The sequence below is a fragment of the Centrocercus urophasianus genome, unplaced genomic scaffold (assembly GCF_019232065.1).
Source record: "Centrocercus urophasianus isolate 14NV4802_14NV808 unplaced genomic scaffold, USGS_Curo_1.0 seq_16, whole genome shotgun sequence".
Lineage (NCBI taxonomy): Eukaryota > Metazoa > Chordata > Aves > Galliformes > Phasianidae > Centrocercus > Centrocercus urophasianus.
In genome coordinates this window covers 41,411,706-41,438,934 of record NW_024884711.1, presented here as the reverse complement: position 1 = coordinate 41,438,934, position 27,229 = coordinate 41,411,706, and the positions used below count along the sequence as shown (strand labels likewise).

The 27,229-nt window shown below is 42.2% G+C and overlaps 1 protein-coding gene across 1 annotated transcript in view; it reads right to left on the bottom strand.

Annotated features, from left to right (window-relative positions):
* KMT2C (lysine methyltransferase 2C) overlaps positions 1-27,229 on the bottom strand; it is a 109,066-nt gene that overhangs the window by 2,122 nt on the left and 79,715 nt on the right. Inside the window, exons 34-56 of the mRNA XM_042817430.1 lie at positions 26,509-26,834; positions 23,870-25,683; positions 22,711-22,822; positions 22,352-22,430; positions 22,171-22,234; positions 18,876-19,108; positions 14,246-15,958; positions 13,079-13,291; positions 12,387-12,551; positions 11,012-11,153; positions 10,388-10,535; positions 9,476-9,654; positions 9,229-9,383; positions 8,784-9,036; positions 8,096-8,235; positions 6,995-7,099; positions 4,637-5,756; positions 3,575-3,711; positions 3,106-3,248; positions 2,673-2,841; positions 1,362-1,478; positions 618-691; positions 139-247 (exon numbers count right to left, since the gene is read on the bottom strand). Of these exons, the coding sequence (XP_042673364.1) occupies positions 139-247; positions 618-691; positions 1,362-1,478; positions 2,673-2,841; positions 3,106-3,248; positions 3,575-3,711; positions 4,637-5,756; positions 6,995-7,099; positions 8,096-8,235; positions 8,784-9,036; positions 9,229-9,383; positions 9,476-9,654; positions 10,388-10,535; positions 11,012-11,153; positions 12,387-12,551; positions 13,079-13,291; positions 14,246-15,958; positions 18,876-19,108; positions 22,171-22,234; positions 22,352-22,430; positions 22,711-22,822; positions 23,870-25,683; positions 26,509-26,834 (7,710 nt within the window). The remainder of the gene's footprint in view (positions 1-138; positions 248-617; positions 692-1,361; positions 1,479-2,672; positions 2,842-3,105; positions 3,249-3,574; positions 3,712-4,636; positions 5,757-6,994; positions 7,100-8,095; positions 8,236-8,783; positions 9,037-9,228; positions 9,384-9,475; positions 9,655-10,387; positions 10,536-11,011; positions 11,154-12,386; positions 12,552-13,078; positions 13,292-14,245; positions 15,959-18,875; positions 19,109-22,170; positions 22,235-22,351; positions 22,431-22,710; positions 22,823-23,869; positions 25,684-26,508; positions 26,835-27,229) is intronic.

The window sequence follows — 27,229 nt, the reverse complement described above, 5'->3', positions numbered from 1 at the left end:
GAACCAGCAAGTTTTAAAATGAAAAGGGGAAGGGCAGTGTCACCTCCCCACCACAGCACAGCCACACCGCATTGTGGCAGTATCTGGAAATGAACAGAGGTGGCAGCAGTGGGGGAAAGCCAGATGGGACGGCCGTACCTCCTCCCCTTTCTGGATTCTCCTGCTGGAGCTAATGATGATTTTGTGTCCTCTCTCAAAAGTGACCACCTCCGCCACGCAGTTGGGGGCACACGAGTGGTTGATGTACCTGCAAACACAGAACATTTGAAAAGGTGACTTTATGGTGATCAAACCTCAGGATGACCTCAGCTTCAGGGCTGCAATTCCAGATAGAGTTACATTATTCTGCGCTTGTTTCTTTACCTACAGAATGCCAACAGAATAAAATGTCTAAAAAAAAAAATTCACCTTCTCCCCAGCTGCCATGAAACACAGTGATGGATGAGTAAGGCTAATGAAAAAGACGAGACCCTTGCAGAGGGACAGGCTGCAATGTTGGGCCCACAGAACTCCGATCCAAAAGGCACGAAAGCAGAAATGCACATCCCCGACACAAAGCCCCGGCGAGGGGATGGGGAGAGCTGAGGATGGGACAGGGCTGCCCCAGAGCCACCCACCTTGCGGGACCTCCCGTCAGAGTGGCGTCGATGACGTGGTCGTTGTCAATGCGGAACATGTACACCCCGCGGTTCTGAAACAGCAATTGGAAGACAGACCGTGTGGGTTTTCAACAGTCATCAATGGTTGAAACAAAGCAGCAGCGTGGGTTACCTCCAGGGGTTTTTCTCCCTTCATACCTACTGGCTCGCTAGGGAAAGGGACTCACATGTCATCTAACGGTGGAACGCTGCCACCAGCCACACTTTCATGAGTGGGTCGGCAGTGTCTGCCTGTCCAAGTGATATTTCATCCAGTACCAATAGCTTGGATTTCTGTGCTGCCTCGTATCGGGGATCTTTAAGTGCATTAACCATTACGAGACTGTTGAGTTACAGAAAAAAAACTGCTTTCAATTTCAATAAGAAGTTCTTGTTAAAAAGTGCAGGTGCTGACATCCCAGTGACAGTTCTGTCTTTGTCCTCCAAAAAACAGAACACAGATTACCTGGCTCTGCTGTGAGATGTGCTGAGCATCTAAGCACACATAACAAACCCTGCGGACACCTCTGGCTGTCCTTTCCAGCCTACTGCTCTTCCAGCACAGCAGCACACAGAACACAGAGGACCTGACTCCTACACCTGCTGCAGTCATCGCAGAGCACTGACTGTCTTTTCATGATCCCTGAAACCAGGCAGCATTTGTCCCATTCTACAAGCATTTGAAAGGGCAAGGAGAGAAACAACAGTGAACACCCCCAGTACCTGAGATTCATAAAGCTTCTCCTTCCTGTTTGCTACCTCATTCCGGATAATAGTTCCGATGTACTCAATGACCATAGTGTGCTTTTCAATGTCTCTAGCAGCATATAAGCCCAGGCCCTACAAAAAAATATGCTGTGAGTTAGAAATTCCTAACAAATTTACACTGCATTCCTCACCATGCCCCAAAAACAATCCTGCAGAAAATCATGAGAGAACAACGCATAGGAAAGTAGCTCATGTGGAAACAGCACAGAGAAAGTTTGCAGTAAATACTTCAAATGCAGTAAAACCTACTTGGCTGCTGCCTAGGTAAGAAAGCAGGCTTCTCTTACACCTCTTACACCTTATAACTAACAGTGTGAAGATTACAGATTCACTGACATTAAAAGTAGGCCTCCCTAGAGTGAAGAAACATAGTAAGAACACAACAGCACAGTTGAATCCAATCTAAAATAAATAATAACAATGCTTGTATGCAAAAATCACAGAGTCGCACACAGAATCACAGAATGGCCAGGGTTGGAAGGGACCTCAAGGATCAGGAATCTCCAACCCCCTGCCACATGCAGGGCCACCAACCTCCACATTCAATACCAGCCCAGGCTGCCCAGGGCCCCATCCAACCTGCCCTTGAACACCTCCAGGGATGGGGCATCCACAACCTCTCTGGGCAGCTGTTCCAGCACCTCACCACTCTCTCTGTAAAGAACTTCCCCCTGAAATCCAACCTAAATCTTCCCTCCTTCAACTTAAAACCATTTCCCTTTGTCCTGCTGTTATCTACCCCTGTAAAGAGTTGACTCCCCTCCTGCTCCCTTTAGGTACTGAAAGGCTGCCACGAGGTCACCCTGCAGCCTTCTTGCAACACAGTCTGTGGAACAAACCCGCAGTGACAACGATCCAAAGAACACGTTGCTTTCTGAATGCAATGAAGTGCTGAACCCCTCCTGAAGGCCTCATTCCGTGTTGCTCAGCTTGATTTGAGCGCCTCATACTTCCACTGTGCATTCATCTAATTATTAGTTTTCATTAACCTTTTGAGAAACACGGTAAAAGCACCTTGAAATAACGTAACTCATTTTATCTCTAGATGACTGCAGTTAATTATTTTTTAAGATATTTACAATAATTAATAAGATGTCTTGCTTGACACTCTATGCCACGATTTCCCACGTCCAAATTACCAAATTTTGAGAAGAGATTTGAAGGAGTTTTGCAATTGCTTCACTTCATTTCTTAGCATAGAACAAATACATCAAATAGAAGTACAGATTAAAATCAGCATGGGAAGTTTCTAGAATGAGGACTGACCTGAATGCGAGAGCGAGCCAGGTACACATTGGACTTCCACTCTGTTTTCATTTTCCGGTACTGGGAGGACTTGGAATGGACGAACTGCTTACTGTAAGGCGCGTTCAGCTCCCCTGTGACTGTGCTCTGAAATGACTTCGATGTGCTGGTGCTATTCAAGGTGTGAGGCCTGTAGGAGTTGGGCATGTAACAAGAAAAAATACAAGAAAAACTGAAGATTTCTCTGAAGACAGCCACAACAGCAATGCAAAATTCTTTGAGACGTACACACACTTAAAGCCAGCTAGCAGAGACAACACAGCAACTCCTTTGATTTGGGCATGCACATACACAGCCAAGGACGACAGGGTTTGTAAGCAGCAGACGAAAGCACAAATAACCCTAAGCAGCCTATAAACCCTGGGCTGTACTATGTGAAATTAAAACAAAATACCTTAACACAAACCTCTTGACATGGGTACTCATTTTAGGCTCGGCACGGGCACAGCCCGTGGGGTTGATGGCAAGAGGAAGTTCCATTAAGGGGTTTCGGCCATAGCGGAAAGTATAGTTCTCACAGGCCTCAACCCCTGGCAGCTGCAAGAAAACACACACAAAAAAAGAAAATCCGAGTAATTACGTGTTAATGACATGTAACCAAATATTCTCTTCTCACTTTTTCATTCAGAGGGTGGTGAGGCACTGGCACAGGTTGCCCAAGGAGGCTGTGGACGCCCCATCCCTGCAAGCATTCAAGGCCAGGCTGGATGTGGCTCTGGGCAGCCTGGTCTGCTGGTTGGCGACCCTGCACACAGCAGGGGGTTGGAACTGATGAGCATTGTGCTCCTTTTCAATGTGTCTGTGTTCGTGTGTGTGTGTGACAGCCAACACATCAGAGTGCCCAGTGCCCAGGGAGGACTCACCGACTCCGCGATCCTCGCCACCGCAGACACCGTCAAACCAAAGAGGTCCTCGCCCTTCAGGTAGCTGGGGAACAGCTGCAGCATTTCTGACTCCTTCCTAACTGAAGCAACGGGCTCCAGGATTTTATCCCACACACCTACACAACCACACGGGAAAGAATTACAAGGATCACAAAGAAACCTGTCGTACTGCTTTTAAAACTAATGCTCAAAGATAGCTGGAACCAGGAATCGCTACTGAAAAGACATTTTGCCATTGGTTGTATAAAAGAGCAGGTCAGTGCTTCCAAAGCAAAACGGAGAATTGAGATGTGCTGTTTTGGCTTGAAAAAATTCCAATCACAATGTTTGTGCTGCACCCTTCTTGGGAACAGAGCTGGGAAACCTTCAGTTCCATGCCAGTATTACTATACATTTCTCTTCAGGGAACTGTGGGCTCTCTGAAGTGACAGAAGAGATTCTCCTTAGAAAACCTGCACAAGGTAGAATTTTCTAAAAGTTAACTATTACAGTCAGCACTTCACTTTATGTTGGCAATTCTGTAGGCTGTGGTTTAACTGGTTAAAACCCAAAGCAACACATACACGTCCATACAGATTTGCCCCATATGCTTATCCTCTCACATACTGTACTGTTCCTCACCCCAGTAGAGGCAATGCTCCCAGCTGTGAGGGGGACCTGGTCCACTCATGGTCCCTTTATTGCCCGTGACCTTCAGCACAACTGATCTGAAGAGAACTGTGTAGCAGCATCATATCTAAGCAGTCACTTTCCATGAAAACTCACACTAACGTCCTTAGAACTTACCATCAACCCTACGAGTCCGATGAACCTGTAACAAACGTTTTATGTGTAGCTTACATGATTCCTTGAAAGGTGTTCTTAGCTTCTGTGAACTGTTTTTGTTGGATTAAGAAAGGACCCTGAAAGCTCACTACAAGCACTACACTGCAATTTCTGAGGTAGTGCCTGCAAATTTTGTCTGAAACATTTATGAGACTTGTGTATCAGTACTAACAAACAGCAAACCAAAAAGTCATCAGTTGAGCAGATAAAATTTACCTTTTGGCGTTGTGTCAGTAAGAACCAGATCTTCATGGCCTTGCTCCACAACCTTGATGACAAACAACGGGAGCCCATCCTTCTCCTCAATGGAACAGAGATAGCGGCAGCGCCTGTTGGCGTACCTCATGCTCCAGTACAGCCTGCTGGCCTCGTAACCCACAGGGAAGAGCGCTTTGGAGGAGTGAAACGCCTGCATCTGCTGTGGGAGCAGCTGACCCACAGCGTGGAAAATCAGGCTCCCCACCCGGAAAGTGTGGTCGCGCTCTCCCCGCTGCACTATGCTTGCAATCTGCCGCACCTCGTCGCGCTGCACGTAGACCCTCCTGAAGACTGCAAAGTAACTGAGTTCTTGCTCGTGAGTTCCCTTTGGTTTGTGCATGGGGCAAAGCATGGTCTTGTCTTTAAAAAACATGCATTGTGCTTTAATGGCACAGGTAAAGTGATAAATATTGGTGCACCTTAACCTGTGACAACCGCTGGTGGCACCCATTTTGTGACAGAACATGCATTTCATTTGCAAGCCTCTTCGCAGGGCTAGTTCCACATTTATTAAGGCACCAGCTTGTGTCTCGTAGACTTCTGTAGACCAAAGAGCACAGTTCAAATGGACCCAAAGGTCTAAATCCAGGTTAAGAAGCCTTGCTGGTCCATCAGTTAACCCATCGCCTTCCTCGTGACAGAAGCAACATTTTCTGTAGTCTTTAGGCACTGGGTCTGGTTTAAGGGTCGTGCCCAATTTCTTAAGAAATTCATCTATTTCTTCTTCACAAGGAGGTTTGAATGATCCTTTAGGAATCACAATCTGAATGCTCCACTTCTTCCACTTCATTCCTTTCCATTTCTTACTCGGAGGCCGACAGTCATCAAGACTGCTGTGTATTGCTTTTAATTTAGGTTTGAGTTTCACCGTTACCTTAAGCTCATCCGGTTTCGCCTCTACCTTGGCTGCTTCAAATGCAGGGGGGAAAATGATTGGGGGCGAAGATGACGGAGACACTTTTTCCTGCAACTGAGGCAGACAGTGGACGTCCAAAGTGGAGATGTTGTTGCTGTACTGATGGAATGCTTTAGGCGGCCTCTCCTTCATTGGTGACTGTGGCAAAGATGGAACCGACTCCTGGAAAACCAATAGAAAACCCTCAAAACAAGAATCCCAAGGCATTAAATTGCTTTTGAAAACTTTCACATCAGAACTGAACTGAAAGAGCTACTCAGAATGCCTAAAATTGCAATTCAGCAACAGAGAAAGCAATCAATCCCCTTTACCTGTTTTATCACAGCTTGTGCTGGGATACAGAGCACTAAAGTCCTTCCAGACAACCCAGAGCACAGCACCCTTCAATTCTTAACACGAAACACAAATAATTCTGCATACAGGTTTTAAATGAAAAACTAATCAAATGCCCTAAGCAACGGAATTGGGAGATTTAAGGTTTTTAGACTGTTTTCTGGAAGTGTACTTATGACTACTGAACACACTAAACAACTAAAAATATGGGTCACAGAATTAATTTAAAGAATAAGAAATGTGTTATTTGTTAGAAGGGAAAGCTGAGAATTAATTCCATGTATTTTCCTGAAAACAAGACAAGGAAATTCCTGCAGGGCTCTGGATTAGTCATATACCTCCAGGTCTTAACAATTCAGTTATAGCAAACAAGAATTAAACCTGCAGAGATTTGTTAATTAAAATAAATAAATAAATAAATAAATAAATGAAGAACAAGGAGGAGAACAACAGCAGTTTAGATTAGAAGTGCTCAATATGGTTTGTGTAATTAATCTTGAAAGAATAAATGAAAGGATTAAGAGTCTGAACATGACATTTAATTAACTTAATTATGCATGTGGTGATGCACTTGTGCAAGTATGTGGACGTAACACATTTATTTTCTCATCCAGTGCTTTTTTTTTGCTTCTTCTGAAAAAGTAGGAAAGAGGCATTTGAAGGAAGGCTGCATATCCTGCAGCGAACACGTGGCTACGTGGGAACTCATGAACTACGTAACGCTGGAACACGCTGCAACTCTGTCCACCAGTTTAGGGAAAAATGTAGACTTGAACTACGAAAAGTAAAAACCAAGTTAGTTAAAAGAAGCAGCACTCTTAAGACATCTGTTTTGAGCATCTACTTGAAGGTCTAACTAAGCTGATAGTGGCACCTCAGCTAGAGATGTTCTGACACTCATCTCTGCTAGACAAAAGTTTCTGTAACTACAAATCCTACCTCATTCTACAGCTTCAAAATTTCAATGTTTGAATAGAGAACAACTAATTTATAAAGACTCCAGAACAAAGTAAAGCATCCCCCACCCCATTTCTGCTCACTAGTGCCTACCAGCATTTGATACTTACTTTGTTCTCTGAACTTTTTGCTTGCACAGCTGCTGAATAGAGAACAAAGCAGTTGTTGCTACAGAATACGATGTCCTTCATTTTATCAGACCCATCTTGGGAATCCTGGGGATCAAACATGGCAGATTATCAGAAGGGCATTTCAATACCACTCTTCACATACTAATTGTAATGAAATAAATCTTCCAATCTGGCTTAGAAACTTAGAAACCTTTTAATTTGTAGAACATTTGTGAAATAATGAGTGCTACTGCCCCATAAATACTCATTTGACAGATCAAACATTAACACCACCTACAACCTTTTTCTTCAGTACTTCATCACAGAAATTTACTTCTCTGCCTTCAACAGAAGTTTAACAATCAAAACAAAGCTCCCTAATATCATGCACCCATCTGCTCCACAGGCACAGTTGCAAAATAAAAACCCATTTTCTTTCATCTTTAAGATGAGAAAAGAACACCTTATTTTATGCTAGTCAAAGATGGTTCGTCAAGTTTTATCTATTGACTCAACTGCAAAGCATTACTGGAAATTCCATATTCTGACTACATGAGCCCAATTTTATATATAAATTCTGACTGTATACCTTTGTTGCATAATCACCTCAATCTTACTTGAAAAAAGAGCACCGGTACTCTTTAATGAATGACACAATACTGTACATCTGACTGAGACCCCAAGGAGCAGCTTGGGATTCTGTTCATACAACAAACAATATAAAACACAAGGCATCAAGTCTGAAATCTGCTTTTTGTTCAGACAGTGAAAGCATTCCAGCTCCTCTAGTAATTTCTGAAGTGGCAAAGTGGTGCTGCCCTACACATAGGCTCTTCTTGAATTCTTAAGGTCCCTGAAGTGGTCACAGAAAGAGAGTAACAGAGTAATTCAGGAGGTCACTATTTATGGGACCTCTCCTGTGAAATACAATGAAATGCATTCAACATAAATAACTCCTTCCACACTTTTTATTTGCACTACCAGTTCACTTGAATGTCTCATCCTCAGTTAGGACTCCGAAAAGGGAGAATACAAAGAAATGAGAACCTGGCATCAGTTGGCCTGGGAAGCACACAGGAAACTCTACTTCCACTGCAGTACCTGTTTCAAGAAAGGCAGGTCTTTGAAGGACTTCCGCACACCGCTGCCAAGGACGACTACTTTGCAGTGAGAGCACCAGCGAGGCCTCAGTGCTGAGCTTTCTGCAATGTTCTGACTGTGATCCTTATAGCCAGCTATACCTGCAACATAAGTAAGTCTGTTAGATGCCAGAACAGATTAAAGCAAACCTATGAGAAATCACAATACTCTTCAGTGGCTCAGAGAAGAATCCTCCTGCATGGGGAGGGGAGCAAACTTTAAACTAGATCCTGATGGGGGGGTTGTTTAAATCAGGTCAACAATAGTATGTGTTGTTCACAATGTGTGAACAAGGCAATAATAAATTCTTGTATATGAAATGATTAACTAAAACAGTGTAGGAATATGTGCTTAAAAACTTGTGTCATGGTAACAACCTTCCAGAACAACGTATTTAAAAACAGACTGCACAGAAATCATTAACACTGTGTAATACTGGAAGAAGTATCTGACTGACAGTGGCAGGAAGCCAGAGATGGACCTATGATGCTATTGTTAACATCAGGAGCAGGTCTGCATGTACTGATCACACAAGAAAACTACTGTTCAGAATGAGAACTGGCTATTTAACTTGCAACCATGAATGTATAAGGTTGACGTGGATTAATACTGACTCAATTAAAATTTAGAAGAATTAATGCCTACTTACCATTGCTGTTTGCAGCAAATGGCATACTGGGCTGCTTCAGTCCATAAGACCCTGCAATCCTGGCAGGACCCATGGATGCTGCCTGAGGCCCCTGCAGCAGTAAGTGCTGCCTGTACTCTGCAGATGGGTTCACCCTGTGACTGCTGACTGCTGCCATGGAGGATGGGACATCTGGAGCATTGCTGACCTCGTAGCTGTTGGGAATTCGGACGTGCAGCAAATTGGAGAATGCTGCTACAACGTTGCTAATATTCTAAAAACAATAATAAAAACACACCTTCGTTTTTGTCAGGCAGGCAGGGAGGCAGAAATAACATGAATCATTAGAAGGATACAATAGCTGGTTTTATTTTACTATGCTATAACTTCCTTCATATCCACTAATAGAATATACTAACTTTTTTGTATTTATTCTACATATGTAACACAGGCTTATTTCTCTTACCTCAGCAGCTGTGGGATGTAAGGTAATTGCTACAGAAATAAGGCCAGATTTAGGACCATTCTGGGGTGGTCCAAGCTGAGAGGCAAAGAAGGCAGAACCAGGTAATGCTCCTGAACCAGGCTCTGCCTTTATGTAATTCCTTTTGGCTTCTGAACCTGAAATTAGAATGTAATACACCAGGTTAATCCTACAGGCAGGAGGAAAAAAAAAAGTCTGTTTCTAATTGTTCATTCTGCTGCAGTCTCACCTTTTCCAGTACTGCTAGGTAGGATGGGAATGATGGGAGATGGAACAGGTTCTGGGTTCTCCTCCTTTACAACTGACAAGTCTGGATACCTACTTATTTCCATTCCCACCACACTTTCAGGAGAGGAAGATGGAACAAAGCTGTCAGGAGTGTCCCTGTCCTCACAGTGATCTTGAGCCCTGGAACAAAACCCAAAAAAGTGGCTTTGGAAATGGCCAAAAAAACCTCTGTGAACCAGTAATATAAATAATGACAGGGAGCTATCATGCTGCTTGTTACATGGAATGTAATTAGATGGTAGGCTGCTAAGGCTGGCTAATTCTCCACTGCACAAGATGGGTTACTGGGAAAGACATGGAAGGGAGAAGAGAGGCAGTAGCAATGCCCAGCTCCTTTACAGACTGTTCCCCAGTGCTCCATGTACGTGAGTAGAAATTAGTATTTAATACTTCAGATTCTCTGGTTTCATTTGTCCATTCCTCCCTGATGCACCCAAATTTAGCTAGGTAGGTAAAAGGGAGGAAAAAGGCAAGATCTTTGTAGGGAGACTCTCATAATCTAGAAAGAATTTCTCATGGCAACAGAAACTGTTAGTATGAGAGCAGGGGGGTTTCAGGCTGTCTGATACTAGGACCATACTGCTGTCATCTCTATGTTCCTTCAGGAAAAATATAGTTTTCTTTCACTTTTAACAGAGCTAGGTAAAAGATTCTTGGTAACTTAACAGGATACTGGGTTTAACAACAGCATTAAGTCCCCTTTTTCACTCTCTCTCACATGTAAGAGCTCTCTGCACCGTATGGCCATGCAGAACGGATTTTGTTTCTTCACACCTTCACAGTCTCATCTCCTGCTGAAAGATGGCAGAATCTGTTCCACATATGTTCCTTAAAGGTGTCAGGGAAAACCTACCTTAACTCCTCCTGATTGTTGTGAGGTGGTGTTGGAAGGGAAGCAGGAACATCCACAGTTTTAGGGCCCTGAGCCATTGCTCTTGCTAATAAATCATCTTGTGGTCTGAAAGGTAACTGGAACTGCTTTGGTCCCAGAGCTTTGGTAACTAAAAGCAGAGAAACACAGCACAATGAAACATCTGTACAGCTCTTCTTACTGATTTTCATTCTGGAGCCATACTAGTGGCTCCAGATACAACCTAGGCATTAACAGCAGATGTTAACACTGCTTTCATCCACTTGTAGTTCAGAAATGTTTGCCTGTCCACGATTTATCTCCACACTTCAAAAAGAAAAAAGCAAGGAATTTGTAGCGGACATAACAAAGTTGTTTTGAGCTTTTTCATTTCTTAAGAGTGCTTCTAGCTCCAAACATGTTTCCAAAAGGGAAAAGGTTCATCATTTGGCATTACACTGATATAAAACAAAACTGGGTAATACTGATCACAAGCTCAAAAAGAGGCTGGGCACACTGCCTTTATAACAGTAAAGTACAGGCTCTGAGAAACATCCCGGTTATCTATTCCGTAGTTTGCTACAAAGTTGACTCAGCTATAAGGCAAACAATACACATTAGCCTTACCATCATGGCCTCCCAACATACCAGCCTTGCCAGCAAGTTCTTCAGTGGTTGCAAAGCCATTTACCAACTTCTGGCATGCCACAGGAGGTGGTGTGGGTGGAAGAGATGCTGGGGGCGTTGGAGGATTGCTCAAATTGTTCTGCTGCAGGAGAGTAAAGAACTGTAAGTCAGCCATGAAGCGCAGCGTGAAAACTCACCATGTTCTACTACTAGATACTGTAACCCACTCCCTTATGTTTACATCCAGAGGCATCACTGATAAACAGTGACAGTTAATTCTCAAACATGCGACTAAACACATGGAATAACTTCCTGTTATAAGAGATACAACATTTTCTTCCTATCAATGATACTATTGGAGAAATAACGTTTACATGAGAAGTACATTTTCCTGGTAGAAGGTACAGCTGAATTATTTACACAAAAGCATAAAGACCATTTTTATGAACTCTTTGGGAGCCTCGATAAGTTCCTACAGTTTAAGCAAGGATCTGATCTAAACACTGAGAGAGCAATTTCACAGTGACTCTCCATCACCACAAAGGAGTTCTCCATTTTTCACTCAAAAGGAAGCTGCCTCACATCAGGACAGGACAAGCTTTCGCTGAAGTAGTTACAGTGGAGAACCTCAATCTGCTAGTTCACACTCCACACTATTTCTCACTAGCTTAATTGTCCATACTTTAAACCAAAATTAAGTACAAATTTCAATATCTACTCTTGTTGGCAGTCATGCACAAAAACTAGAAAGCATTACCACTTTTAACCACAGCTACCAGATCTGCCAGGCCCCGTTCCTCAGCCTAGAGTAACCATTCTCAAGCTGGAGTAAACACCAAGTATCACATTTCATTCTCTGTTTGCTCTCTTGCTGCTATCCCAATATTCCCATTCTGATCTCAGAGACTGAGTTTTAGATTCTGTGGATTATTTGCCCATCAACAAACATCTTTTTTTTTCCCCTCTGAGTTTTTAGTTAGAGCTTAGCAGACAAATGAGAAAAGTTTATTTCCCATTTAATTCACATTAAGAAATGCTTTAGTGCTTTCGATGACTTTGCAAAGTACTGGGAAATTCAGCCTTTTCTGCTCCATAAATCTGTAATTACAATTTGCACTACTTAGCATCCATTCGTAATTGGAATAGTTGCCGATTTTCACCTGTTTACAACAGTTTCTAGAACTGATTTCAACTTTCAGAACAGCAAAACAATGTCTGTTTCAACACTGCTGTCTATCTAGTCTAACGACAGAAGATGATTCTCTTCTGGTTGCACGAAGGGCACAAAGTCTAAACCAAGTGGCAGCAATAATGTGAACTTTTATGAACTTTTCTCTCAGGGAGCCCACCAAGGAAATCCAGATTGAAGCTGTACCTTGTATATGAGCTGGGAGTAGTAATCTGAAGCCCCATCAAGGGTAGCGCTACCAAAACTTCCTACAAGTCGATTTCCAGCATTTAGCTGGCCACTGCCATAGGGAAGAAAGTGTGCAAAGCTCACTCCAATTATGGGTTCCATCAAAGGTAGGAGAGAAAGCTGCTACATTGAAAGTAAAGAAAAAAGGTAGAAATTAGTCTAACTATAAAATGGAATCATCACAGACATCCAGTTGTTAGTAGCTTCCATTGTTTGTTTTTTTAAGGGAATTTACCCACTATCACACAACTGTCACAAACTCAGGCCCCTCTCCTTTTTCAGGAATCAAAGAATCATAGATCATTTTTTTTCTTGGAGGTGACTTTAAGGACCATCCAGTTTTAACCCCGCTGTCAGATGGCCCCCAGCCCAGGGGAGACACAGCTCCCAGCTCTGTGGCAGCTCAGCAAGGATAGCAGCCAAAGCAGGCAGGAATTCAATGGCTTCGAGACTGCTGAACGAATGCCACGTCAGCAGATCATCCAAACTGAAATCAAACCAAGCCTTTAAACTTTCTGCTTTTGTAGAAGTTACAGTTATCTCCACCCTGTACTCAGGATTCAACACCATTAGCCATTTGGTTTTCATGATAAGAAACCCACACTTTTTAAGTGCCCCCCTGATGAGCTATCCAGCATCTGCATACATACTTGTTTGAGATGGATGAACGTATCAGCATTGGGGAACACAGCCTGTTTTTCTTCCTCCTCTTTTTTCCTTTTCTTGGACCGAGGAGCTGCCTTTTCTCCTGTCCTCTGAGTTCGCTTATTTCTCTGTTTCTTGGTTTCATGTCCCACATCTGCTCTCTGAAGCTGGCTGTTACTACACCCAAATGCACCTTGCATCTGGTTTCCTGCAGTTTGCTGGCCGTAAAAAAGGAAGTATAGCAGAATTTTTGACATTATAATAGAAAGTCCATTCAAATTTATTGCACAATAGTCTGAAAGAATATGCAGTGTAATATATACCTCACTGATAACAGAGCATATATACAGTTTGTTTACTTCACTGTATCACTGGCAACTGTAACTGTTGCACTGTCCCTGCACACAGAATTATGACTTACCATCAACACCACTGACATCTGAAATTATCATTAAAGCTCACAGAGCAGAAATATTTTCTTTAGAACACCCATTAAAATAAAGTTACACAGGCATGCAGCCTTGGAGATTTTCCTAAGAGCATAATGAAAGGAAAACTTGGTTAGAGAAAAAAGGTGAAAGTTAATATTATTAGTACAAATGTAGCTGGAGTTTAGAAACAGAAACAGTATTGTGAAACAGTTCTGGGCTGTATTAAATCACTGCTAGTACAGATTTGCAAAGCCCTTCTTCACATAAAAGGACAGTTGTGTAAAAACAATCAGAATGGGACTTGGCAATGCAGCAGGTGGTCTCAAGCCAAAAGAAGGTCTGATTTCTTTTTCCCAGTTATTATTCTAAATGGCTCTGCACAAGCCCTGACACAAGGACTCTCACAACTATTCCTGTCATACATTTACCTAAGTTACCTGCTGCTCACAATTATGTTTATCAGTTTGTATTCAAGGATGTGTTTAGAATTGGGAGACTAATAAAACAACAGTGTAGACACTAAAGACTACAATAAAATAATCAAAGTACACTAAGTCTCAAGTGTACCCTACCTCCATAGAAAGCAATTTTTCTAGTTGTAAAAAGTCTTATAAATTATTAAACCATACAATGCCATTAACTCAAAGAATTAATGCCTCCCTCAATTAAAAATAAGCAGAGACAAAAACCAGCCTTGGAGAGCTGGTAAGCATTGCACAACAAAAGCAGGAAGAAGCTCACCATTCCTTCAGCTGGATTCTGCTTGTCCATTATCTTCTTATCTCCAGCAGCCTCTTCTTCTGTTCGACAGCTACTCTCTGATTTCTGGTTCAGAAGAGATGAGGATTTTTTGTTTTTAAGCAGGTGCTTGAGCAACTCATTCCCTGACTCCCCTTTGGCTGCTGGAACGCCAGCTGGCTGTGCTGGACTCTGAGCTGAAGAGGGAGGCTGCGATGAGATCTTATCTTCTTCCACCTTAACAGTGCTTTGATTTTCTGTTTTTGGCTCAGTTTGATCTGAGCACGGATCAGTTTCTGCCTTTTCTAGTTTAATTTCTTGAATGCCAGTAGGTATGTCTGGTTTGGCCTTGTCAGTCTCTGTATTCACATTTGGCTGTTTTGGTGGCAAGTTGCTGCTGGGGAGCTGACACTCCAGCTCTGGAGAGGCCTGGCTCTCTGCTGCATTAGATACTGATGGACCTGTTACCTCCACTGACTCTTGCTCGTCTTGATGACGAGGCAGCTCACTGGGGGTGTTAACTGTGGGAGTAGAGGTAGAATCAGAAACGGTTGGAGTTGATGGTGCAGTTATATCCGAATGTGGAGTCGATGGGGCTTTTATTGACTCTGCATCATCATCCTTCTTCTTTTTTCGTGTCCTTTTCTTTTTTCCTTTCTCTTCTGGAATTATATCAGAATACAGCTGTATGAGGGATTGGCTCGACCCAGGGAAGTTTGCTCCCTGGGGCACACTTGTGTCCGAACCACATGAGGCACCACTGCTCAGTGCTGCAGATGAAGGAACTGTAGATGAAGGTACAGCAGGAGCAAATGGAGGCCTGACCTGGTTCTGTGTAAAGGTGGTCCCAGGAAGATTCCCATGGGTTTGTTTTACATTATGGAAATTAGAGGATCCACCTGGAACAGCAGATGCATCAGGTCCAAAAGCTGCAGGTCCTACTGGTCTCCGCTCATTGCTTTGCATGAAATTTGTGGCAGGAGGTGAGTTCACAGGACCCTGTTGCAGCAACTGTCCCATTTGCTGCTGTTGATGCTGTGGAGACTGCTGAAGAGGACGTGGAGTTTGTATGAAATCACAAGGTAGATCGGAGCTAAAGAAGGGTATCTGAGACAAGGATGCTCTGTTATTTAATTCAGACCCTATCATACCATGCTGTTCCAGTTCCATCCTCTGCTGCAAAGCCCTCTGTCGGTCCACCTCCTGCATAAGCTGAATGCGTTGCCGTTCCTGCTGTTCCCGTAAACGCTCCTTTCTTTCCCGCTCCTGGAAACTTTCACTAAAAGGATTATTGTCATCAAACTCAACCCTTGGTGGTGGTCCTGACTGTGCAGTTGCATTTGGACCAGGCACGGGAGCTGCTGTACCAGGAGTAATTGGCAGCGGTGTCATTGGAGGCTGCATCCTTGCTGGGTTCATGGAAATGTGACCTGCAGGGGGATTTGTGGACTGCCATCCAGAAATACTGGGCATTCTGGTAGGGTTGGACTGCCCTGGGATCACCACGGGATGCTGCTGATGCTGGAGCTGCTGTGCCACCATGGGGAAGTTTTGCTGATTCATTGCTGGTGATGTTCCTGCTGGAACCATTGGTGGTTGAGCCTGGACTCCTGGCATTATAGCATGGGGTGCCATTCCACACTGCTGCTGCTGCTGCTGCTGCTTGATCCGATATTCCTCAATGAGTTCTGCGTGTTCTTTCTGTTGCTTTCGAATCTGTAAATTACAAAAGTCATTACTTGTCTTTGACATGCACTGACAGTAAAGTATCATAAAACGCATCTCACCAGCAGAAAATGAAGCTTATGTGAAAACAGCATTTCTGTGTTGTCTTATTTTCTCTCTCTTCCAAAGGTTACATATACCAAGACTGCACTGTGCTAGACAACATACAAACCTAAAATCAAAGCGATCCTTGTAGAGATCTAATCATCTGTGTAACAATAGCTGGGGACAGGTGAAAGGAAGCTGTGAGATAGACGATATTCACACATCAATATACTTCTTTTTTAATTTATTTTTAAGATACAGCTGAAAAGAAAAAGTTTGCAGGAAAACAGTGAGGCGAAATCCCATTCACACATAGGCAGAATCCCAAACATCACACAGCAGAGGAAAAAGACAACTACTGCTTGAAAAAAACTTATTTTAGGATGAAGATAAACTGGATTTGGATGCAGGAAGTTAAGTCCAGTGACTTATTTTTAAGGCAAATCAGAGAAGCCAAAGAAAGGATATGATAGAGTCAGCATGATAACAGAGAGTATTTTGGAAACACAATAGATACCTAACTATGCTGCTCTCTAAGAAGTTGAAAGGGCTTATAATCCACTGATTAGTAATGCATGTGCTGTGGAATCTCCCTCTCTCTTCCTTCCTCTTTGTTAGACTGTGACTTCTGCAGTTCCATTTGCTGTTTGTACTGATGTGAAAGTCCATAACAAAATTAAGAATGTTTGAAAGCACTCTCCTGTATCTGGGGCATGAAAAGCTCAGGCCAAGAGAGATATTATAGGACACAACACAGAATGCAGGACAGATGAAGCCCAAAAGGCTATTTAATAGAGTAATCTCAGGTGCAGGATGACTTACGAGTTCTAGTTTGGCACTGACACTGCCAGACAGACTAAGCCACTGCACAAAGCCACCAAGTGGATCTATCTGCACCGTCCAGTGCCCCAGGACTTCTCAGTTGGTACACTGCCATAAATGTGTCAGCTTTGTTTGATCAAACAAGGAGGCATCCAAACCACCATGCTTGGATACACAGTGGTGACGAGCCCTGTGACTGTGCTCAGAGGCAGATGAGACCCCACAGGACCAGCGGCTGTGCAGACCAACCTAGTGACTCTCCCTGAGCAGTGGAGAATGATAAAGAGCTTATTAACACAGGCACTGTGCCACACCAAAGCAGTTAAGCTGCCCTAGCTATAGAAACAACACGGTTGTGTCTGCATGGCACTGTGCCTGAGCTAATAACCCTGTCAGACATAAGCTCACACCACACTGAGTCAGCTCCAGTTTCTCTGTGCCTGTGACCAGTCTCAAAAATTCACAGGGATTTGAGAGTTTTCTCTATAGATGCAGTCTATCCTTTCCACAAAAAACAAACAGAAGCTTGATTCCACAAAAAGGATTTTGATCTGATTTTAAAGAGTGACAAATTGTTTTAAATAGAAAGACCTTGAAAATATACTTTAGTGAAAACTTATTAAATGACTTCTATCCCAGTGTACATGAAAGTGCTGCTTATGATCTGGATGATTGGTCTACGTCAGTTACTTAGCCCAATTTACAAATAGCCTTAATTACAAGGCACTAAAGGGACCTGCCAGCAATACCATTATCAGCCATTACTGCGACATAACCCCACTGTAAGAGTAGACTGAAGCACAGATGATGGAGGCGGCTAAAGTAAGTATTTTTGCATTTATTCCACTTGTTATTCATTGTAGAAGAAAAAGATCATCCTTCTCCTGCATAGTGAAAAGACAAGCCAACACATACTGCATCCAATGCATGCTCTGCCTTGAGGCAACACAGGGGCAAGAAACTGGGAGTCAGGTATCACTCAGGACTTCATTCCAAGCAGCCTGCTGCCAATTTTTAACCTCATATTAATAAAAGGTAAGTCTGAAGAGTTTTAGTATTTGGCAGGACTACTTGCTCCTGACTGACAATGAAAAGATTCCCCATCTGCACAGTAAGGAAACACCACACCAGATAATTTCCAAATGATGACTTGAAGAACATAGCTTTTAGTACTGCTGGCCAAACCACTGATATATCAAAGTAATTGCAGGCTTAACTTTAGTCTCATTTACTATAATTACAGTTACAAGATGCAGCAAGTGAAATTCCAACTGAATGTAAAGAAAAAAAAAAACCAAACATACAGTGAAAGTGGTTACACATTAGAACAGAGTTCCAGAGAGGCTGGGAAACCTCTGCCTTAGAAGAACTATCAAAATTTGACTGACGTGGCCCTGAGCCATCAGATCTAACCATGAAGCTAGTTCTCCATCGATCGAGGAGACTTAGCTACGTTATCTCCAGATAGCCCTTTCACCTCTGCTGTGCTAGGATATGGTAGCAGACAATACGCTAATGATTAGTACCTAAAAACGAGACAGATGAAAAAACCACACTATCATTAAAAATGTAATGAAGAGAGATTTTCAAAGAGTAACATGTATCTGGCATATTTCCAAGAGGTACTGATTACAGCAAGACATCTGAAAAAGTCAGAGGTAAGAAAGTCGTTCCATCTTGAAAAAGAGCCATACATGTTTTGACCTTCCTCCTCTGCAGTCTAAATCTTACACTTCTGTTTTTCATGGCTCTGGGAACTCTGTTGTAAATCATTTTGCTAAAGAAATTCTCCTCTTCCCAAACTACGACAGCAGTTTTTTGTCATGGTGTTTGCTGTAGTACATTCTCCTACAACTCCATTGCCACTGATGATCCACAGTAATGCAGCTACACATGACATACATGACGCATGATACAGAGCAGCTCCTTTCACATAACCTCCAGTGTATTTTAATCCATGTTTTAGTAGACCTAAAGAAAAGAGTCACGCCAGTAGAACAGCTCAGTATCAAGGTGATCAGCTTGGTTTCCCAGTGATTACCTGTTCAAGCTGTTTTTGGACCATACTTTGCTGCTCTGTAACGTGCTTAAGCTGTTCTGCATCCTCTTCTGGGAACTCACGGCCAGCTTTTTTGGCCGTACGCTGTTTTGCTGAGAGTGCTTTTTTCGACTTCCTGTGTGCTCCAATTTGCTCCTCAAGGTACTTCTGTTGCATTTGAAGAAGCTGTTGTGTTTCTTGCAGCCATTCCTCATACTGCTTTCTTTGTGAATCATCTAGGAGACAAGGGAAATAACATATGATATGATCTCGTCGTACTTCTTAGAGATGAAGTTTAAAAGTCACGTTCCCCCTCTTATTTTATGAAACTGCTGGTCATGTTCAGCCAAATTTGACAGAAGAGTTGAAATCTCAAGAGATCATAGAATCATAGAATCATAGAATCACCAAGGTTGGAAAAGACCTAAAAGATCACCCAGTCCAACTGTTCACCTATTCCCAATAGCTCCTACTAAACCATGTCCCTCAACACAACATCCAGTCTTTCCTTGAACACCCCCAGGGTCGGTGACTCCACCACCTCCCTGGGCATCCATTCCAGTGCCTGACCACCCTTTCTGAAAAGTAATACTTCCTCATGTCCAGCCTGAATCTCCCCTGGATATTAAGCCTTGGAGTGGTCTCTGTGAAGGAGACTGCCTTTACTGAGTAAGTAGTTTTAACTTAGTCCCTACTTTTTGAGAGACGTGGCCTGCTATCTGGTCAGTACATGTGCACACGCTGGCCAGTGAGCAAATGCAGCTTTGAGAGCAGCTGCAGAGCCCAGTGGAACCCTGCCTGCCACAGAAAAGGGCATGAGGAAGGACTTGAGTAGAGGGAAAGAAATTAAGGAATAAGGACATAAATTTCAACGAAATATGTCTAATTATCTCTGCTTGCAGAGGAGGTTGGTACACTTAGAAATAACAACAAAAATAGACTTAAGAAAAAAATGAACATCAAAAACATTCATCATAAATTCAAGAAATGTAAGGAAGATGGTATATGGGACTGGAAATGTGCCAAGATCTGCTTTATACTTCAAAATTAAATCCTAATCAACCGCTGATTGAAGAGGGCAAGGCAATTTGTACTGAATTGGAATAGCTAAGCACTAAGGGAGAGTTACAAGTTATTTAACCTATACCAAAAAGTGCAGCAAAACCCTCCACAAGAACATCCTCATCACGTCATGGTCCCCACTTCCAGTAACAACCATGTGAGCAAGTGCAGAAAGGCATTCTCCACTCGCAGAGAAAGACACACTCCACTACAAACATAAAATAGAAAGTGGATGAAACACTACTTCCTTCCAGCTGAGACCAACTCCCAGCCACTACTGATCACAGAAACTACAGTACGATTCCAAAGGAAATGCACAAATTTCTATTCTGAAGTGTAACAGATAACTTATTTCTAATCACAGGTGGCATCAGCTTCACTTCTTCTCACAGAAATTTTGAAGGATCATTCGGAATGGAAAAAGTATTGGGGTAAGCTGATTTGTTTTTAGAAATGTCTGAAAATCCGGATTTCATGACATACATCTGACTAATCATTTATTACAAATTATAATAGAAGAAATGAAAATATATCTATCCTACAATGTAAGTTACTGCAAGAAAATGAACCAAAAAAACCTGAGTTTTTTATGTCTTGTTTCCATTGTAAAAATAACTTTTTTTGACCATCAGCACAATGGCTTCAGCATCAGTGCCTCTTCCTCCCCACAAACCACTGCGCTCTCATTTAGGCTGTAGCTGTGACATTACTCATTTTCCAAATGAGAAATACTGATCTGCTAGGGGCAATCCATTGCTCTCATATATTTTTCTGGAGGCAAAACAATCATGTCCAATAACACACTTCATTGGCACTGAGCCCAGAAAGCGAGACGCAAGGTTTGGTGACAGTACCATTTGTCTCGGGATCACAGCGTGGCAGTGAACTGGATAATCAGGAACAAGGCGTGGAATTTGCCTTGTGTGGAACGTTTGTTTATCTTGTATAAGGAATAAAGACATCCATGCAATGGTATGCTTTCAATACAACCACCTTTTCCTTGTGCTCTAGCCCCTACCATATTCCTCTTTCACAGTTGTTGCAGTAGAAACAGTCATTGAACCTAACAGCTCAACTGAATCGATTCACAGAGCTATCTACAGCCTCAAGGGGCACTAATTCTTTCAGTGATATATTCTGTGAAACTAATCATGTAACCCAGAGGGACAGCTGAGTGGAAATGATGGAGAGTAACTGCAGATGGAAAGTACTGAAATATTAACAAGGCCCAGGTAAGAATAACTACTGCTGAAACGAAGAACAGATTTTCTCAACTGCTCAGAACCACCACCCCCAACCTGAGCCAGGCTACTGCCAGGTGCCATTTAAAATCTCACCAGAAATTAATACAGAAAAGATCACTAAAGCTCCTCATTGCACATTCAATATTGCAGCTTCTGTTTCTGGAAAAGGTGAAGGTGTTTGCTTCTCTTTCTTATTCATAGCTATCAAGTAAAGCTTTTGTAGTAACACTTCTTTGTATGTGGTCCTCCTCTCCCAGCACACACTGTTTTTAATTCCTGCTAATGATTCTCTTTCTCATCACAGAGACTAAGACTTACATCTGATGTAGGGCAAGCAGAGTAAGGAAAGCAACATACTAGAGCCATATATGTCTACTTTTGGCAACTATGGTTCCCAGCCAATCTTGCTTAATTAGTGCTTGGAAAGCTTTTATAGGTATTTTTAAATGACAATGATGCTGCAAAAATGTTTTTGCTTTTTAAATAAAAAATAACCCATCAATACAGATTCTTCTCACTGAGCTCTGAATACTAAACCTCAATAGAAGACCAGTTGCCAGGGATGTCCCATCCCTGGAGACACCCAAGGTCAGGCTGGATGGGGCTCTCAGCACCTGATGGAGCTGTAGGTGTCCCTGTGAACTACAGGGGAGTTGGATCAGATGGCCTTTAAGGGTCCCTTCCAACTCCAAAGATTCTATGACCTGATTTTTGAGGTAGCAGCCTGTCAGCAAAACACAATTACTACTCTCACACAAACACATCTAATACTAATTAACTGTTCCTCCTGGTTCCCCTTTTCATCATGGTGCTTCTCTGAGGACAGTTTTCTAGAAAAAGAATATAATTTACCATGCATTCTTTCATGAACTGATACTGTAGTGATAAAATGATACAATTTTAAGAGGATTAGTTTTTTGAGAGAAATCAGTTTATGGATATTTTATTTAGAATAACATCATAAAACATTGAATGGGCTGATGTGTACTTACTGACAAAACCAGGACCAAAATTAGGAGGATTAGGTCTGGAAATCTGAGGTGTCAAACTTCCATCCTAGAAATTTCAGCAAAATAAACAAGATAAGGAAATTAAATAATGATCCAATTAAAACAAAATCTAGTTATCATTATTTAAGATTTGTGTTGTAAACTCAGTATCAAGTTGTCCTACCTGTGTAATGGCCTGCTGCATGTGATTTTGGCCTTCGTTGGCCTGAGCCCCAGGCACCGGCTGACCCATGAAAGGAAACCTATTGATATACAGACACAAAATGAAACTGTAACTTTTAAAACTGGTGGGTATCTTAAGGAAGAGGGCATTCTGCTCTCCGCTGGGAAACATTTTATTTTGAAAGGTGATAGAGCATGTATTTAGAGCAAAAAAACCCTATTTTTATTACACTGAGAAAGAGCAATCTCACTGTATCCAAATAGAGCTTACAAACACCTTTACTAAGCCATGTTTTCCACACCTCTATGATTTCCCTTCACATTTAGCAGCCCTGAAGATGGTATTCAAGCATTGCCTACCTGTTCATAACCATTGGTGGCATCCCCATGTTACTCTGAGCCATGACTTTATTGATCCCCTTGAGGGCTACCATTTTTGCTTTCATTATAGGATCAGTGATTGCATCAAAGTCTAGAAAAGAAAGACAGTACAAATGAATTACATAACCAAACATTGCAAGCTATTAATTGGAACTGACTCATTTATATCTCGTTCATACATAAATCACCAGTGAAACAGCTGCATTACTATTTCAAATTACTTGTCCTCTTCATTTTGAATTTCAAGGCTAATATGTTGTTCCATATACCCCCTAAGGAAAGTTGATCCGGCTGTAACTGCTCTTGTTTTCAGCCATAACACACAAAGAAAAGCAGACTGGGTTGAGAAGGGCTCTAGAATAAATTTGGCCTATGAGCCAAGTGATTAATAAATTCTATTTATAGTTTAAAGAATCATGAAGAGCAGTTGTTCCTCAGTTCAGTTGGTAAACTGACACACAATCACAAACATACTAAGAAAACCTCTTCAGTCACTCTGTTGTTATTGGTAGAACTACAGGGAGAAAAGCACGTGGCACACGCCACATTCAGCATCTGAAAAGATCCGTAAGCATGTAAACCATGCTCTCTCCTGCCAACTCTGTTAGTTGGCCCAGTAGAGCTGGACAAACAGGACTGACTGACAGTCCTCAGGGGGCAGTACAGAACTCTTGAGGTTGGAAGGGACCACCATCTAGGGTGGCTTGACTACATTCAGTGATCTCTTTGAGACAACCTGAACACTGAAGAAATAAAAAAAACAGTAGAAAAGCCATGAGCAGAAAATTGGGATACTGGATATCGGAAGATCAGCTATTGCATTTCATCATCTAATTGTTTACAAAGGGCACACTTACTCCGTATCACATGAGAAGTTGTAAGAGCTGGTGATGGATAAATTAGCATTAACACAGTGTTACCCTGATCCTGGTAAACTCAGTATGAGCTCTGCAAAGTTCAGCACTTCACTACATTTTCATTTTCCAGACTTCCGTTATACCTCCCACTCAGGCTGCTTTTTTGTTATGCCATCTTCACAATCCAAACATCCACCTGCTTCATTCAGCGCTATAATGTGTTTAAATATTTAATCCTGACTTTCTACATAACTAAGCAGAACAGACAGATCACCACATACCAATATTAGGGAAAAATGGCTCTGAACGTTGGCGAATCATGGCTTGCATCTGCCGCTGCTGCTGCTGCTCCTGCCTTTCCTGATCCAAAAGATCCTGCAGAAGAAGTGGCTGCTCCTCTAGCAGTAATGGTCTCTCTCGATTTTGTTGCTGAGCTAATGGCTGAGGGAGCATTATCTGTTGGGGACCAGATATGCCACTCGGGCCAGGACGGCTTGTTACAGCCACAGTTTGATTAGATGCCTGTCCTGTCCCAAAGTTATGATTAGCCGACTGACCTTGAATAAATCCTGGGTTTGGTGACCCTTGAGAAAAATTATGGTTTATTCGTGGAACCATGCTCAAATTGGAATTTAAAGCGTTTTCCAAGATCTGCCCACCAGGTGTCAGCAGTGTTTGAGGAATACCCGATGCATGGTTCAGTTGAGACGTTGGCAAAGACTGTGAGGGAGACGCTAGCGCCCTTGCCTCGGCGTTATCTGAGCTTTCATTAGCTAGCAAACTTGAGAGGACTGGAGTGGACCCAGAAATACTGCAGGAACTTACTGCTCCTTGAACAGGCACTGGAGCAGATCCCTGAGTGTCTGGACTAGGCACAGCTGTTTCTTGACTGGTAGTAGTTTTGTCAGGGAATTCTAGATTAGCAGGCTGCACAGGAGCCTTTTCTCCATCTTTTAACTCTGTTTCAGTAGCCTGTTGAGTACTTGTTGATTCTGCATTTCCATCGTTTCTTTCATTTTCGTTCTTCTTTTCCTCATGAGTGTTTGGGGAAAGTATTTCTGTTTTAATTTCATTTTCTGTAGTAGATTTCTTTGGCGAGGACAGAGTCTCAGGATGAGCAACAGTTCTATCCCCTTGCTCCTCTTTTGTTTCTTCTGTCTTGCCCTGGATATCCAGCTTGACATCAATGGGGACACTAAGATCTAGTTCTTCATTAAACATTCCTTTCTTATCCCCCACATCAAGGTCTGGGTCTGTGTATGCAATTATATCAAATTCCCCAGATCTTAGAAGATCATCAAGGTGAGGATCATTGGTTTCCAAGTTATCTAAAGTGTCCAGCTCATCTCCTTTTCCATCCTCTGTGTCTAGATTCAAGTTTTCGAGATCTTCATCATCCAAATCTTTGACTTCAACCCCATCAAGGTCTTTCACATCCAAATCTTTTACAGTTGGATCATCAGGATCAAGCTTTTCTTCCAGACCATCACTTGACTGGTTGGGAATCTGCATATTTGCTGATTCATCACTTGGTGCAGATGTAGGCAAAGATGGTCCTGAGAAAGCATCAGCTACTGGTGGATTGCTTAGAGAACGTATTACAAGTGCGGGTGGGTTGTCAGGGTTGATTTGATCCTGCTGGGGTTGTGACATATGCTCCAATCCAGCAGGCATCTGCAACTGGTTAGGCATACCTTGAGAATTATGTCTCAGTGGTTCTGCCTGTCTTGGGCCTGGAAATTCCTGCCTGGGAATAAACCCTGCATGTCGCTGATGTTGCACTGCTGGATCCATTATGTTTGGTGCAGAAGGATTAAAAGGCAGCCTTGGCCTCCCATCAGGAGCCCTGTGACGCAACTCGATGAATGCCTGACCCAAAATATTGTGCTGCTGAACCTGAATTCCCTGTGGAGGAAAATGCTGAGGGATCCCCGATGCACTGTTCATTTGCGGATTGCTCACTGGCCGAGGCATATCAATAGACAGAGATCTTCTCAATTGTGGTGGAACTCCAGCACGTTGCATTGCCTGCTGAGGACTGAGAAAGCGTTCCTGGCCTGATGGTGGACCATGGCCACCTCCTGGAAACCCAAATCTAAAATAAAGTATAAAAGATAAATTACCTTTTCTTATTTTTCAGGACAGCGTAGCCTGTCATACTTGACTACAGAACTATTCACCAAAATGCTTTACACGATACATTCATTAAAATATTTAAATAAGTATTTTGCTGATTATGTTTATATTTAAATGAGCTTTATGACTACAATAAAATAATTGCTTTAATTATGTTTAATAAACAACCTGTTTTAAATTCCAGTCATAATGGATAGAAAACTCTGTGATATTAAGATCTGAGCAAATAAACTACATATTAATTCAATGCAGTATGCTTAAAAAATAAAGTGCAGATTTACTGAAATAAATTCAAAATATTGAAAACATTTATTCCCAAGACTATAATATATGTCAATATTAGTATTCACTGTAAAAACAGCACAGACAAAAGTCAATATTGAATTATATATTCATTAGAAAGCCAAGCAGAAATATCACATTTATCTATTATTGAGACAGCAAAGCTCAAATCAGACCCTTCTTTTTTGGAAAGGTGCCCCACAACAATGGGTGACAGTATCACTCATAATTTCCACAAGCACTGCAGTTTCCCCTTTTTTAATTTATCATAAATTCCCCATAAAAAACAGTGCAGAGCAGTGTTACTAATTACAAAATGCACATTCCAATGTTACAGATACTTAAAGCTTACTATACATAACCTCAGTAAAATCACCAGCTCCTGCAGACCGTTCAGATGACGTTTTATCTCCAAAGAAACCCAAGCCCTGTATCCAATTATTTCTGTATATTTAGAACAACCACTTTAATAGGCTTGGTTGTACGAGACTGAAGACCTTACCTAAGACCATGAGGTCTCATTCCCATGGTGCTCATATCTCCTGGAAATTGGGGTCTACTGAACTGCCCATCACCAGGAAATGGCCCACGTTGATCCTTTGAGTATACTGTGAACCTTGGCCCACCTGGAGGGACAACAGAGGATCTAATATTCCCAGGATATGGAGGAGGAGGGCGGTTAAAAATCTGATTTAAGTTGTCTTGCTGCCAGTGCTGGAGAGGAGTTGCATGGGGAGGCGCTGCTGGATCCTGTAAAGCTTTTTCCTGACGAACTGCATTCTTCTTCTGCTGTTGTTGCTGTAGAATAATTTCACGTAATTTCTGTCGCTGTTCAAAAAAAAAAAAAACAAAAATCATTGTGCTGGACTTTGCAGATGACGTATTTTGAAGTGTTATACACTGCTGCTTTAAGCTTTTGGGATGAAAGAAATTCTTCAGTCATTACAGGAAACATTATACTGCCATAATCATAGCAGAATTTAGGACTGGGATTGCACAGTGCAAGATGATGGTAATATAATTTTATCTCCAGATCTCTTGTAATTAGCGTGAAGCTTCTTTGCCAGCTAACAGAAGCAACAAACTCTTTCCTCTATATTAGCTTATTTACTATAGAACTTTAACTTTGTGTGAGAAATACTGGCGATTTTTTCTGCTAAATCTATTTCCTGTTGCCCCTTCCAAATAGAAGACCAAGCAGCCTCCTACACGTTGAATGTAAT